Source organism: Ciconia boyciana, chromosome 7 (assembly GCF_034638445.1).
Source record: "Ciconia boyciana chromosome 7, ASM3463844v1, whole genome shotgun sequence".
Lineage (NCBI taxonomy): Eukaryota > Metazoa > Chordata > Aves > Ciconiiformes > Ciconiidae > Ciconia > Ciconia boyciana.
The window spans coordinates 52,513,065-52,529,661 of NC_132940.1; the positions used below are offsets into that span (position 1 = coordinate 52,513,065).

At 36.9% G+C, this 16,597-nt stretch overlaps 1 protein-coding gene across 6 annotated transcripts in view; it reads right to left on the reverse strand.

The window, feature by feature from the left end:
• DLG1 (discs large MAGUK scaffold protein 1) overlaps nucleotides 1–16,597 on the reverse strand; it is a 171,639-nt gene that overhangs the window by 151,589 nt on the left and 3,453 nt on the right. For all 6 annotated transcript variants that reach the window (XM_072866744.1, XM_072866742.1, XM_072866740.1 and 3 more), the window contains exon 3: nucleotides 4,673–4,839. In XM_072866744.1, coding sequence (XP_072722845.1) covers nucleotides 4,673–4,839 — 167 coding nt within the window. The remainder of the gene's footprint in view (nucleotides 1–4,672; nucleotides 4,840–16,597) is intronic.

The window sequence follows — 16,597 nt, forward strand, 5'->3', positions numbered from 1 at the left end:
CCCCAAGTCAGCTGTGTAGAAAGTTCTTGTAATACAATCCTTAATCACTTTAGGGGAGCATTATATTCCCACTCTCAAGCAACTCTCACATACACCATCAAAGTGTCAGCTGGAAGAATACTCATTTGGCCCAGAGTAACTACAGCAAAAATATATCATTAAGGTAAAAGAAACAGGGTTGAAAGGTTTCACTTCCAAGGCTAACAATTTGCAAGCAAGAAAAAAACTGTCCTATTCTTATCACCTACAGTCCTACCAGCCTGGCAAGCAATAGAAGAGAGCTAAAATAACCTCAAAGTGCATCTGGTATGCCGATCTGGTTATATCTGGTTAGTGAACTAATATTGAATTGGGCGGCAGCGTTGCAAATCAAAAAAAGTTACAGTTTCTGTTAAAAAAAAAAAGAACAAAATGAACAAAATCAGATATACCAAACCCAAGTTCCCCCAATCTCTAGTAAGTTTCAGCAAGCAAAACAAATCATTAGATTAAACGCATGCCGTACCAGAATCATTATGCCCTTGGGTTGATTAAAACCAAATATAAAAAAAAAAAACCTTAGCACCTAAAAAAGAAGCATATTATTGAAACCAAAATGCATTAAGTTTTACAGGATAAAAACATTAATTTTCATGTACTACATGCAGCAAGTACGTGGAATATAAACTGTCAATACATAAGAATTTATCCTCATAATTTTAATTAAATTTCAAAATATTGAGGAAAAGGTATTGCCTTACAGGTATATGAAGAAAAAAAACAACAGTCATTGAAAAAGAAAGAATGAAGGTCGATAATATGTACAAGATTATATGTTTACTGTAAGAGTTTTCATATATTTTTGAAAGCTAAACTAAGACATTCAGATATACTAGAAAAAGCAAATGAAACCAACACTGAACTACCACTCTTCAAAATTGTCCACCTTTACAACTATAATGTGGAAGCAGTCTTCTAACTAATGAAATACAAGGTTACATTTACTGTAGGTGACAGAGACTGTTGAGAAAAGTTTGGTTTCAGTTTCACATAAACTAGTATCACCACCAATATATGCAACTATGCTTTTAAATACTGGCAATAAATGTAAAATCTGACCTTCATATACTGAAAGTCAAACAACTGTCTGACTTTCACATGATACTCGAGACAAAAAATCTGAAGGAAGTCAGGTGGCTTTGTCATAAATGTTCAAATCTGGGCCACTTAGAAAAATAACAAAGTAATCCACACTATATCAGGTTCTGTTAGGTAACACTATATACCATGACCACAAGACTGTACTGGAGAAGCAGCTGCATTATCTAGCAAACAGTTCAGCTGAGAACATACACTTATGTCTATGGTGAGAATCCCCAATTAGACCGTTCTTCCTTTCAACACATTTGTGATCTTGCCACGATAATGTGCCTGTTGTCATAGGTGCAGTGTCATGGGCAAGTCCTTGTATTACTGGCAGTCTACTAGGACATGAGAATAAAAACTAAAGATGCAACTTCGTAATTAAATTACACCTTCATATGCACCTTTATGTAAAATTTAGAAAGATACAGGGACAACACTACCTTATAGCTGATAAGTTAGTCTTTCTTATTGTGGACTTCTTGGTAGCAAAATAAGCAAACTTCTATAGGATAAAATTCCCAGTTTCTGGAGGGGTCCAGGGGGAGAATAATCACAAAGCCTGGATTTAACAGTACGCACTACGCTGCACTTCAGATTTCAGCAGGTTTCCCCTACAGGGGAAGCACAAAATGTGTGCTACAGTTGGAACATCGTAACACAAATCTCATAGCAGCAGATACTTGCTTCGCAATCCCAGCTGCTGGAATTAGGAGCATGTTTAACAACAACGGAATGGTTTGTTAGGGACATTAAAAAAAATCCTCAGGTCCATTACAGTGTTCCAAGGTGTATAAGGGGCAGAGGGGGAAACACACAGAACACATGTAAGCCATTTAAGACAGTTATGCTGCCTTTAAAGACCTTCAGTAAGGGAGACTGCCCATGTACAGCTATTCTGGTCCTTAGGAAAACATTTAAAACATTTTTGCTAAGCCTATTACTATAGTGTAAGTCTAACATCTGTATAGGCACAAAATAATATCTTCCTTTTTTTACATTTGCCTACAAACACAAGAAAATTCCATTTCCCAATTAAGTGTTCAATTCTTTTGAGCAGCACCAAATCTTTCCATCGGTCTTCATTTCTTTTCAAGCTTTAGTTCTTCCTTGTCAATCTCTTCTAAGCACTTAAATTCTTCTACATCTTTTTTGCACCATGGTACCTTAAATTTGACAATATCTCCAGCAAAGCCTTATGCAGACCAAGTAGAACGGAACAATTTTATACCACACTCTTAAGTCAATAAGGTGTTTCTTTTCATGTATTAACATGACGTGGTTGACTCACCTTGGGATTCAAAAAATGACCCAGATCTTTTCTGAGAAATCACTTCTTAACTCTTCAACTTCTATGGGTGCTACTGAAATACAGCCAAAGTGCAGGACACTGTACTTGCTCCTGCTGAACTAAAGCGTGCCCACTAATTACTTCAACTGCTCAAGGCTTCATTCTAGTCTTAGCTTCTGAATCAGCAACGCACCATTCCCCTCTCACGGTTTAATTTATAATTTAGTCAAGATATTTCCACTAAAAACTCAAACTAGGATGCATTTTTTAGAAACTTTAACTGATATATTATCTCAAAAGATAGCCTGTTAAACCTTGCCAAAAGTTTTACTGAAGTGCTGTTAACAACTATGACAGCTATTATTTGGCTCCTTTATCGCTTTCAAGGAGCTACAAAAAGACTGTAGAATCATTCCCTGTGCTTGTTAAACCTGGATCCTCCTTTCCTGCCTTGCTCCTATATACACCCTTTTTAAAAGATAGTGTTTGCCCATCTGCAATTTTCTGGAACTTTATCCATCCTCTGTGATCAAGGGCAACTGTAATGACTTTTAAATTGCCTCATTAAGTTCTTTGCACATGCAAACATGAAATGCATTAGAACCAGCTTATTTCAAGACAACTCAGTAGACTCAGTAGACCAAATAAACTTTGCCTATCCTTGCCTACCCTATTGTCTACAGTACATTCTGCTCCTGCTTCCAGGAGACTCCATTTCCACCACACCTTCAGAAAGAGAAGTTCTATGGCTCTAAGCCTAAGAGTTAGATGATGGCATACAAGTAAATAGCACAAAGGTGTTTTCCATACTATTTCTCATATACCCTAGCATTACTCCATTTTCTGCAAAGACGACAATCCTTAAAGAAAATTTTCATTAAGATGACTATGACAGTGGCCTTCTCCATGCAACTTAGCTAACTAAGATTCCAAAGAGACATATAATTTAAGTTTTCCAGTGTATAATCAAGATTAACAAAAATCAAAGGAAAATAATCCATTCCTACACTGCAAATTCAACTAGACTTTTAATCCCTCAGTCTTCAATTACTTACAAACCTGAAAAATATGTTATACCTAGGCTGCTCATTTTTTTCCATGTAAAGAAATTATATTGCCAAGAACAGTCATTAAATAACTCTTGTCCCTGGCTAGGCTAAAAAGCTGATCTTTTATCTACTAGCTATCTTCCGCTTCCTGACAGAACACAACACAACTCTTGGATTTCCTCTATAGTTTCCTTTAAGGCACTTCAGACACGTTTCATACTAGCTTCAATATGACAAATTTCAGAAAAGCTACAATAAGCACAAGCACTTTTTTTATTTTTTTAACTGCACAAACTCACTAGCACATCACACTATTGCTTACATCCTGCAGGTAAGTAGACTTTCATACACAGTCCAAACAGCCTCTGATAGAGTTCACTCAGTAAGGTATCCTAACCACTTTATCTTGCTGGGTAGTATAAGCTCCCGAGCTTCCCTACAGGCTGCAGCGCTAGTCCTTTGGCTGGTCTCCCCCAGTGCTCCTCCTGAGCTCTATGACCATTTCATGAAAATGGGTCATCACAGCATACCGCCTTCAGTTATTGCTGAGAAGCTCACACACCTGTTCCAATGCTGTCAGCATTGAGGGCACACTTGAAACAAAGTTCACCTCTTTAGGGACAAATAATAGGTCTGATAAAAAAAAGTTTCAAGCAACATTATAACTTTAACTTGGGCACGGAGGTCTTGATTTAGTGAAAAATATACATCAGTGTGCATTTCCCTGCTCAGTTTTCTCACCACTCACTAATGAGAACTGGATTCATGTCATTCTACAAAAAAAGTCCTTCCAAAACACAACTGTATAAGTAGCAGAGAATTTCTTATGAACAGACTGAAAAGTTTACTATCAGAAAGATATAGCTTCAGATTTCCCAAATTATTAATGAAGTAATGACTGAAGAGTCATCAGTATGGATGAGTATAAGCATACTAAGCCTGTCAGCAAGGTTCCAAATTCAGAGCATAAATCCAATTTAATGGTCACTTAATGGTACATTTGACAAATAAGTTTATAAATTTTTGACTAAGCAAAATGCACACATCTGTTATTAAACATTTCAATAATTAAATCCCCTAAGACTATCGATCTTAATAATGTATGTTTTCTATGGAAATAAATATTTTATAAAATGAAGGAAATGTAGAGAACAATGTTGAGCTAATAGTCTCAACAAGAAAAAACAAAACAGAGATTTCTTTATCGTACCTCTACACTTGGGCTAAGGCTGCTCGGCAGTGTTTCCGATGTCACTGTTGTGCTTGGAAGGCTGGAGAAGTCCCAGGTATTCACAGGCTGTATTGGTTCAGATGGCTGAGAGTGATCAATGCATTTTGGATTGTCCAATAAGGTCACTTCATAAAATTCTTGAATATCTAAAGATGTGAAAAAATGGAGAAGTTAGGCTTTATAGTTACTATAATATTCCGATTTTAACACCACCCTCCTTCTGCAAAGCAAATTAGATACCTACGACTTTATCTACCTATTACAGATGAAGCTGTATCGCCAAGATCACATGAACCTCCCCACAGGACACACAACTCACTCTCTACGCCCCATATGTCAGAGCCTGTGTGTCCCCACTCACTTTGGGCTTCTGCCACCGACCCTGGTAGCATATCTGCAGAGGAACAGCAGAAGCATATGGAATAACTGCAGTGGAATAGTGGAAGGGACAGGTGTCTATGCTTCAAGTTATGGTATACGTAATTTCAGCTAATTTAGCCTTTGGTTATACGAAATGTACTCTTCAAGGGCAATATTAGAAGGTCATTTTTGTGGTATATGTTTTAATTAAATGACGACAGAAATAGAAGTATACTGATGAAATCAGCAAGAGAGAGAAATTGCAAGAAGTTAGGAAAAAGGAGATTGATCAAGATGGGTCATCATCTGCTTTTTCAGTCTAAGTAACAGAAATAGGATTAAACTTTAACAGTATGAATTATGAGTTGTACTTATGACCTAATAAACAGCTGCTCCTATAACCCTGAAGATGCACTGGAAAAATCTGGGGAACATGAATCTGGCTGCAGTAGTTTTTTATTTATATCCTATCCACTACACGAAACATCAATAAAAACAACACAATCTAAAGAAGCATCCAAGGTGTTTCTATGGAAGTATAAGCACATGAAACTTGCTACCACAACTGTAATCACATCCGTAAACACTCACATTAAAAAAAAAAAAATCTGAAAAGGTATAGGCTAAGGGAAGGGCAGACAACTGAAGAAGTTGTCTTGTAAAGCTTTTAGTCTCTTCTTTGAAGTAAGAATCTGCTGAATAGGAGTTATAAACTCACGTTTTTAATTACACCAACTTCACAAAAGACAAACATACAAACATGGTTAGCCCAAGAAGTAAATAGGACCCAGCCATGAATAAGGACTCTAATATGCAGGATCTTGTAGCTTTTCAGCAGCTGCCCAGAGTCAGTAATAGAGGCACAATAACTAATTCCTTTACAGAGCTGCACCACAAAAGACAGACCATGCAAGTAAGAGAAGTCTTAGTTGCTGCTGTTCCAGTCTTAGATTTTTTTTTTTATATAGACATTGCACTACTGCTCTCTACCAGTTCAGAAAACTGCAATTCTCAAATTCCATTTGTATCTTTTCTCTGAGCAAGATTCAAATTCTTATCAACTGCTTACATTAATTTTTAAAGTTATACTTGCACTTAATGTGGCTGATTGGAAGAAATAGCAGTGAGGGTTGCAGAAGATGTTAAGTGACCTAGATATACACGAGCAAAGCAGCCTAAGAGATACAAATTGCCTTTAAATCTATCTTTCACATTAGCTCCCTCAGTTGCAAATTTGTCTTGAAGCTGCATTAACATTAATACATCAATCAAGCACACCAAGTAAAGATATTTTTTTTTCCCGCGATAGAGAGTACTTTGTATATTAAAATAGGCAGTGGTTTAAGTTGATTCTATAGCTGCAATCCACAGCAACCAAGCCAGGAAGATTACTGCATTATTTATGGGAAGGGGTTATTTGTGCAACTGTTTTGCAACAGAAATCTAGGGCACCGATTCTCAATTCTGCTACTATTCTTTTAAGTCCCTACCAGCGGAGGTAGCCACTTATTCATACTACAGAATGACTTGTTTCAAAAAGCACATTATCTCCCATACATCTTCTCCACTTCCCTATGAAGGACACCACAATAGACTTACTGTTTAAAGATGTCAGAAATATATACACCACTTCATATGGGGATTAGTTTCTGTTTATCCTGAACTTGCTCCAAATCCACAAAAAAAGTTTCTAGGAGCTCGGTGTCTATATGATAAAATCTACCTTTTTTTTAACATTTATTTACATTTTTACTATTCAGAATGCAAACATTAAGTACTTACGAGTATAGGCAAGCAGTCTATGCACCCTGAATGCATTAGATACACAAGGAATGGAGTGCTGCACATTTACACTTTTTAAAGCCAAAAACTCAGGCCATACTAAATCTAACCTAAAAAATTTATTCTTCTGGTCTACTGCTATGTATCAGCTCACAAAAATATTTCATTACATGAACACACTTAAATATCTACTGAAGTCTTATTAATCTGTGAATGCATTACTAGCATATTAAAAGTTCTAACATTTTCCTAATTCTTACAAATAGCAGGTAGTAAAATACTGATTTTTTTAGTTACATTTATGGTTAGATTCCCTCTCCAACCTAGATGTGCTTTTTTCATGTCCCAGCCCCTTCCTCCCATACTAATTCCACAACAGATTATATCTCAAACTAAGTTACAGAAAACTAATTTACAGAAAAATAATTCAAATCAGGTATCACACAACAGTAAAAGAAAACGCAGATGGGGAACATTTCTAACTAGAGGGGGAACATTAAAAGAACAGCTGACTGACACTTAAAAAATAGGAGCACAAAGTTTCAGGAAAGCCAAAGTGACAAAAAGTGATGAATTGTAGGCAACAGAAAATCATCCTGGAATTATGTCAGCTTACAAGTAAGACCACGTTAAGAAGCTAAATCAGCAATATGTCTGATGGCAACAAGAATAAAAGTCTATAAAAAGCAAGTGACAGACCACCAGTTCTGAAAAGGAGGACTCTTAAGACATGGAAAAGAAAATTATTTTTCTTCACTTTTAGTAATGTGAAAAGCTAAGCAGTGGTGACAAATAGTATTTTTTTCAGTAGTCATTACAGTAGAAGTTGACCAACTACAAGCAGTTTGCTGGTATATTTTTTTTTGTCCTCTTCTCGTATTCTCCACTCATCTTAATTTTGTTCTTTGAATCGGCTCATTCACCAGTAATGTGATACACTAGAAGCTAAAACTCCTCACTCTTAAAGCAAACAAGAAAGAGTTATCTACCAAATATAAACTGAAACCCAGATCGACTTTACAAGGGAGTTACAGGTTCGCTAAAAACCACAACACAGTAATTAAAAGAACAGCAGAATTGCAGAAGCAAACAAATTCTTACATCATCCCCTAAATTGAGTATATTTGATGGCACTTCAAGAGCCTACATCAATTCTGTCTAGAGGATCTGCCTCTGAGGACAAGGATTCCTACCAGAAACATGACACCATTCCTTCAGACAGATTTCTTCCCTGCTCCTTAGAAATCAGACAGCAAGCCTCTGCTTGCCGTTTCTACTGGTATGTGGAGTGTCTGGTACTTTTTGCTATATATTGGGAGAGTACACTTGTAATCAGGATTACTTAAGATCAGTGCACGTTCTAAAAATCTAATTGTCAAGCCAAGCTCTCCACATATACCTTTCCTGCAGAAAGGAATATATAATTTTAGTATAGTCAGCTAGTAAAATCAAGCCAGGCAGAATTTTTCTCTGCATTCACTTATGCATGAACCTTTTGATAATTGTACCTTTGCAAGTCAAAGATGGGATACCCATAATTGCATCTTCTTAAGAGAACGGTGTAACCCCATAAACAAGGTGTTGACGTTACTTGTAACAGGCCATGGGCCTCACATTAAGCTAATAACCAGGCCTCTGGACGTGTCTTGGCCCGCCTGGAGCTTTGTTTCAGCTTGTCCAACTCTAACAGCAATTATCTAAAGACCAGGGGACTTATCTAATTCATATAGCTTTTACTTAGCTTCAGACACATGATGTAACACCTATTTTTATAAATATTTATATATGAAATACACACAGCTTATACATAAATAATGTTTAAATGTATAAATTTGCATATAAATATATATATAATACATAGTTATATAAAATATATGTATGGAATATATGTAAAACCAATCAGTGTTACATCACACAATTGTCCAAAGCTAAGTAAAAGCTATATAAGTACATGCGCACACACAGATTGTATATACAAATAAGTGTGTGTGTATTTCTGTAACTAATAGATATCAGTAACAAGTAGTTATTCTGTACAGTATTAATTACTTATGATCTCAGAATAAAAAGCAGCATAGAGGAGCACAAGCATAGAATGACAGCAGAGGTCTTGAAAATAAAGGCACAGGATGATATGGGAGGCCCCAAGGCTATAAACAACTGACTAACTGCTAATTACTGGTCAAAGGAAACTAGCCTTGAGAACTGGGCAGGAACATTTTGGGGGATAACAGAACAAAGAACAAGCATCCAGCAGATGTAAAACACACCATATATGCAAGAAATTCAAATGTAACATGGAACTGCAAAGTAACAAAGACAGCACGAAGCTGGAGTATGTTAGCAAACAAATAACCTCAAGAAAACACAACAGCGAGGAGGAAAAAACCATCAACACCGTACATCTCCATGGTAAGGATTCCCTGTACCATTCAGTTTCCCATTCCCCATTCTTCCCTGCCCATATTTTAATATGTTTTGGCTTTCTAACAAGTATTAAACAACTCACTGTAATTTTTTACATGCTGTTGTTCTTTAGGTTTCTGATATTGGACCTTTAATGTTATGGTATACGGGGAATCACTAAAATTTCATTGGGATTTACCACTCATTAAAAGTGTTTTTTAAAAAAAATTAAAATCAGTTCTTTGATGATCACAGTAACCTACTGTTTTTACATTTTAAGCATCTTGACCATTTGTGGGTTATAGGTGGTTTTTCTTAAATAAATGCCAGGAAATTCCACACAAGCTTAACATTTCATGGACTAAAACACTGACACATTTACTACAACAGACTGCACTGGACACTGTGCATGTAAAACAGTGAACTGTTGCCCTTACACCATACACTACACAAAGCTGTAAACTGCTACCACAATATAGACAAAGTTAACAACCACATTTGTATATGCTGTATTAATTGTATCCTCATTTGAAGATTTTCAGTTTTAATGTATTTAACAGCTTTGTGCATGAGCAAGAGTTAATTTAGGAAGTTCATGTTTGTTTTCTGTTTGCTCATTTTTTATAAACTCTAAATTCATATTTTACATTCTAAAAAGCAAAGGGAATGGTCACCTCCCTTGACCTGCTGGCAATACTTTGTCTAATGCAGCCCAGGATACTCTTGGCCGCCTTTGCCACAAGGGCACACTGCTTGCTCATGTTCAACTTGGTGTCCACCAGGACCCCCAAGTCCTTTTGCGCAAAACTGCTTTCCTGCTGGGTGGCCCCCAGCATATATTGGTACATGGGATTGTTCCTCTCCAAGTGCTGGACTTTGCACTTCTTGTTGAACTCCATGAGATTCCTGTCAGCCCATTTCTCCAGCCTGTCAAGGTCCCTCTGCTCAGCAGCATGACCAGGATTTATGTGCTCCTGCTATATAGTTAATCCTGCACTGACATCGATGAGGTATTCCTTTCTGATAGATGGTTTGTTCTGCTGTTGAACAATTTCAGCCAATGTCAAAGTCAGCAAGTCAGAAAATTACTACATACATTTGCATCAACATACAGACTTTACAGCACAAAGCATTTCAATACCAGCTTTGTTCAGGAGAACCTTTCAGTGCAACCATGCCCCCTCAGGCTTGCAAGCAACCAAGGAGCACATGAATTATTTCAGAAATTGACTTATTTCAGTTTGGTATTTCACTTGAAGATCCATCCATGTGACCAATTCCTTTGTCATCTCTCATTGGTCTGTCTCTTCTCAGACACTGGCTCATCCAAATATGGCACATATGCAAATACCTGTTTTTTTCACATATAGGTAACTTCATAAACAAACACGTCTTAAGAATTTGACCAGCTGTATGTTGTCCAGGAAGAGGTGTCATCCCATTACAAATTAAGTACTTCTCTAATTGGGGGGGGGGTGGGGGTGGGGCCAGACAAGACATCTTTCTTAGGGCTTCCTGCCAGCACCTGAAGCACTGAAAACTTAAGTCTTAAAACTACTAGAAAGGAAAATAAAGGTCAACAAGCTATTTCAGTTCAGGGCAATTTGAGATGTATGGCCTCTGCCAAATTCTTAGCAGCCCTACATAATGAATGTATAGACAAAATACAAGCAGAAGTCATGATCATTGTCAGAACAGGCAAAAGAGCCTGCCAATGCTAGACGTTCATTCTTCAGTTGTAAAGCAACTCCTACAAATTCTAAGGAAGTCTCAGTCCTGCATGCTTACTTCACCTGCTATATCAAGCTAAGAATATCCATTTAACACAAGTAAACCAAGACTTGAAAAGTATATGATTACTGATCAACAAGAATACAAACACAAAGAAAAGCTTCATATCCATTTACCAAGCCAATGACCAGAGTCAACTAAGTATTCTCTTTGTGTATTCATTGGTTGTGTTATGGTGTGTGTGTCCAGTCAAAAATAAAAGTTTGCATTCGTACTATGAAAAGTGAAAACCAGTCTCATCACAACCCATGTAAAGCCCCTTTCAGGGTTGGTTGTTCGGGGTTTTTTTTTCTTATTTAAGAACCTAAACTGACCACTGCTGTGCACAATCAAGACTTCTTAAAAATAAAAGTTACAAGTTGCAGTGCAACTTTCTCACCACACGTGTTCTGTTCTACAAGATCCTTTGCTACAAGCTGCAGCATCCAACTACTTATCCTCAGCCCTTCCACTTGTTTCAGTAACTGTGTCCTACCCTTTAAACCTCCCTTCTGCACACGCTTCTTTGCTTAACTCAAATTCCAGGAGATGCTATTTTCCACTTCTAACACAAATGCTCCTTAATTTGTGCTCAACTGAAACTGCCCTCACCTAACCTCAGATCTAGTTGTTTGCTTTTATTCCTCTAGTTGCTTTTTACAGTCAGACATATTCAACTCCTTGCCAGCCTGTCCACTTTTGCTTTCCAGACTGTTCATTCATATTTTCCTCTTTGCTTACTAATCACTCCTTCACCATATCTTCACGTTGTCTCTTTCCAGTTTTCCTTCAGAAACCCACAGGGTCTTCTCCTCTATGTTCAGAACTAAGGTAGGAAAAACTTATAAAAATTAATCACACAGCCAAAAATTGGCATAACAGCCTTCTGCTGTCCAAACTCTTTTCCATTTAATACCACCTCATGTGCACTTAGTCATCAACCTAAGCATAAAAAAAAAACCACAACACACACGCACAACAGACCAAACCCAAACTAAAAATGAACTCCCCAGTTATTCACCCTCTCCAAATATCTCAACCCCAGTTGCAAATCAGCAGCCAATATAATACACTTTTTTTCTTAAAGGGATGTATTTACTACTGACTTTAGTGGTAACAAAAACCTGTCGGAAACAAAGGAAGTGTTACTATTAAGTCTTGTTTGTAGGATATCCCCTAAATAGTGTCAGTACAGGACTGAGGAGTTCTCTCTCCAGACAAATGCGTTCAAAAAAATCAAACTATTTTTGGGATGAGTTCACTCAACACTCAAAGTTGAGCTTTCATACAGGTACATAGCTCTTAGAGAAGACAGCACAAGTGTTGGTTTCTTCTACCAACAGTAAGCTCAGATTCCAAGGTAATTCTCTGACATTGGTGGCAACACAAGGATGGGTGGCACCACATACTAGCATCTCCACCAGTGGTAACATTTGTACATTTCCTGCAGCCAAATTCTAACACAAGTTTCTGAACTTAAGGACTTACATTTGCAGTGCTTTTACGATTTGTCCACAAGTTTTCCTTATTGCACCTCTGTCTTAGGCTGACCTTTTAATTTCCAGCCAAAATAACTCAGCGTTTTTGAGGACATGGCTGGGAAGATATTTACACATGACGAGATTCCTATAAAAGCTTTACCAAAGAGCTCTAGAGCCTCCTCTAATTTGAAGAAGGAACATGAATCTAAGGAGGCTATTCTAGTGTCAGCCCTACACCTTCTGCGGTCTCTTAACATTCTTGCAAATTTGGCCTAGTTATAATTCAGGAAGCCATCTGTGCAAGGAGATTACTAGTCAGCTGCTAGAGTTCAGTTTCTTTGAAGATTCATTCCACCTGCACCAAAACAAGCACCATCCCTCAAAACACAGGCAACCAGATGCACAGGAGGCACATGGCATTCCAGCTGCAGAGCTGAACAAGATGTTCTGCCCTTGCTGCTGGGATCACCATGGAAGCAGACCTAAGATTAAGACCAAATACCCTCTCTTGTGCTTTACCCCTTCCTCTACACTGTACCCAAGCACTGAAGCAAATGTTTAGGGAGATTAGGAGCAAAGCCAGGTACACAGCAGCATGGGAGATAGGCATCAGAACTAGGGAACACAGGTGAAAGAACAGGAAGTGAAACAAGAACAGGACAGAAGATAAACTTTCCCAGAACCTGGAAACTATACCAATTATTCCCAACTTTTACTTTCTTTTCAGGCCCTGGATGAACTGCAGATTTATTGACAAAGTTTTCTTATCAATAGCCCCTTTTTATGGTAACCCTGTGAAGAGAATACTGTCATTGATAAATTCTACAGTGCAGCTATTCAACACTGAATACACAGTCAGTATAATAACCACAAAGATAATCTTTTCCCACAATACTATTTATCTGCATACCAGTAGCTACTCAACTTACACTAGTCTTACTTGCTATTTTAGGCTACAAAAAGCAGCACCTAATTCCAAATTCAATACATTGCACTGTCACACATACATGTAGCACAGCATGGAAAACACTTGAAAAAAGCAAGCACACAACCACCCCAAAACTTTCTACGCTATCGAACTGCATTACATACGTACAAAACAATAAGTAGTTCTTTACAAAGGATGAGCAACGAGACTGTTTCACTCATTATTATGTTCCTTGAAGAGGAAGACATGAAGTTCTTCCAAAAACTGAAGAAATGGCAATTCTGAAGAAATGGCAATCTACATGGCAGAAAGCATACTAACAATGACTAAGTTAACACTCCGATCATCTGGACATCAACTAAAATGTTTTATCCTCCCTCCATCTGGATAAAGTAAAATACATTAAAATAATCAAGTACTTAACTACCTTTGAAGACACAATGCTAGGTCAAATCTCTCTGAAACTGACCAACTTTCACATAAGTTTTAGAAAGAGACCATAGTAAGCATAGCCATAGTATATCCTTAGGTAACCTGTCCGAAAAGCAGACAAACACCTCAAAGTTGCAAGAACTATATCCATGGATGTTTCAGCCTCAAATATGAGCAAAGATGTTGTATTACAGAAGTCGCAATCTGGGGAAAAAGTCACAAAAATGCAGCAAGGGTAAGATTTCAATGTGAAAATACCCTATTTAGCATCTACAACAATTTCAGTAGTATCCAATATAACAGAAGATCCAATTCTCTCTGAACTTTCCTCCAATAAAAGAAAAAAAAAAAAACCAAAAACCCAAAACAATATTCACAACATCACTAACCAGGTCCTCGACTTACTGTCAAGAATGTCTGGATTCTTAATGTAAATATTATTCGACCGAGTCTGAAGGAACTTGTACTAGGGCCTCAGTAACATTTAGAAAGTGGGAAGCAGTTCACAAAGTAGCCTTCCTCAAGTTAACTGGAGCAGTCTTACGCAATGACACATACCAACAACTAAAATTCTCTCTGAGGCCTGAGCTGATTTGAAAAGTTAACTGTGTCATCATGTCATATGCTCTGTTATAACTGAAACAAAACTATATATATAACTATATAACTGAAATAAAAGCTGATACTGGAGTTTTCCCAAGAGCAAGTACTTTTGGTTTCAGTTATGAAGAGCAGCTTCTGCTTTAACTGTGTTCAATTTTAACTTAGCCAGCAAGTACAGAAAACATTTCCAAGCTGGATAATTGAACGGGAGCTAAAAGAGCAAAAATGTCTACAGAGATGCCACACACAGCTCAGAACTGGGGCTGCATGCCATCTAGCAGAAATGTAGTCAATCCACTCCGAAGGGTACTAACTTTGAGGAGTGCTGACCCAATCCAGCCTACTTCAGTCTAAAATCTAGGGTTGTTTCCCTGATTCAGTTCAGAAAGCCAGTGTGGACAGAGCTAGGAAACATGCAGAATATATTTTATATTCCTAGAATTTTCAGCCCCAGTCAGACTGCTGATAAATACGAACAAAGAGTTTACCTTAACTCAACCATCAATTTTATAAAAATTTCAGAGACAGGACTTCTTTCTCTGGTGTGTAAAAACATATTAACAGCATTTTTAATATATTCTGTCCAATTCATAAAGCTCATGAATCCAACCTATGGTTAAAAAACCTTAACGATTACCAGGGAGAGCTGTACTTTGGTTCAGTAAGGATTACTGAAACCACTACATTTTTTTCTTCAAGATTTCCCATACTGGATATTTAGCGTTAGGAATAGCCAGCACATAAGCATAATTCTCGAGGCAGATCTTCATGCAAAAGGACTCCAAATGAAATAAATTAGACTGCTTACACATATGAAATTCAACACATTCAACCTCCCCTAGTCAAATTTGCCACTTTATACTAAAAAGTCTTTATACGCATAGCTATAAAATAATATATAAAAACCCACTTAAGACGGACAAGGCAAGAAAGAAGGCAAGAAAGGCAGCACAGCCAACTCCATTGCCAGACTTTTTCAGAATTCCTTTTTTCTGACACCTGTGCAAATGGAGTTAGCTATTGCCAGGAAAGGGAATATTTTTAAAGTAGTAAACTACTTCATGTTTCTAGCTATAACTAGTAATATTTTTAATTTTAGAAGACTATTTTAATATGGTCGACTACAGCACATAACCCATTAAAAACAGACTTCAATTACACAAAAAGATTCTGTGTATAAACAGAAGTCTGCTTCACATGTTTTTCCCTCAGAAGTGTTAGACTTACGCATGCAAGTGTTCCTCCTCTTATATTTTCAAAAAGATAAATACATCATATATCTATCCTTTACAAGAACCTGTACCTTCTCAAGAAAGCAAAATAGTGCCCAAATTAGAAGGAGAACTTATCTGCAGAATTATTACCTCATTATTTGAAGATAAATATCAAACTCTTTACCAAAGTGAAATTAAGTCTATCCCATGCCTCCGTATGTGGATATCACACTTCAGTCTCTTAATAAACTGACTCACCTTACCAATTATCAGAATATCAGTAACAAGCTATTTTAACTACAACCAAGAAATCACAAGCTAGAAAAGATACCACACAATTCTGAGACTGTACAGTAGGAAATTTACTTAAAAGTGACACTATTCTCAAGCTTATTTTAGTTACAGGCCATTGGTATCTATTTAATTAAAGTACTATAGACATCATTACACTTGGCTGGTTGAAGCAAAAGCAATGGGAAATACCACATTACAGAAGGCACAGAAAATAAAAAAAGGGCTTTTTCACAAACTGTTTTAAGGAGACTACATTTGGTTACCAATTTTGTTACTAATTTGAAGTTCCTACCATTATTTCACTTGAAATATAACACTGTAGCAATAATGTCAATTTCATAACACTGGTTGTTCACACTGACTAGTTATTGCTCCAATTCAAATCATTTAAAGCCATAATTATATAATTAAGAACCAGGTCCAGTGTGTAGATTGCTGAACTAAAGTTTTATTGATAGAATTAAAAGGAGAGGATGACATCAAAAAAGGCTCAAATGAGAAAATAATACGATTTATTCTTCAGCATTCAAATGGAAATTCACCAAAAAAAATAACCTTTAATTCCTTCACGTGTATCTAAATATATGAAATATTGATAAAATGTGTAGCTTTCAGGAATATTTAATTTCCCCCA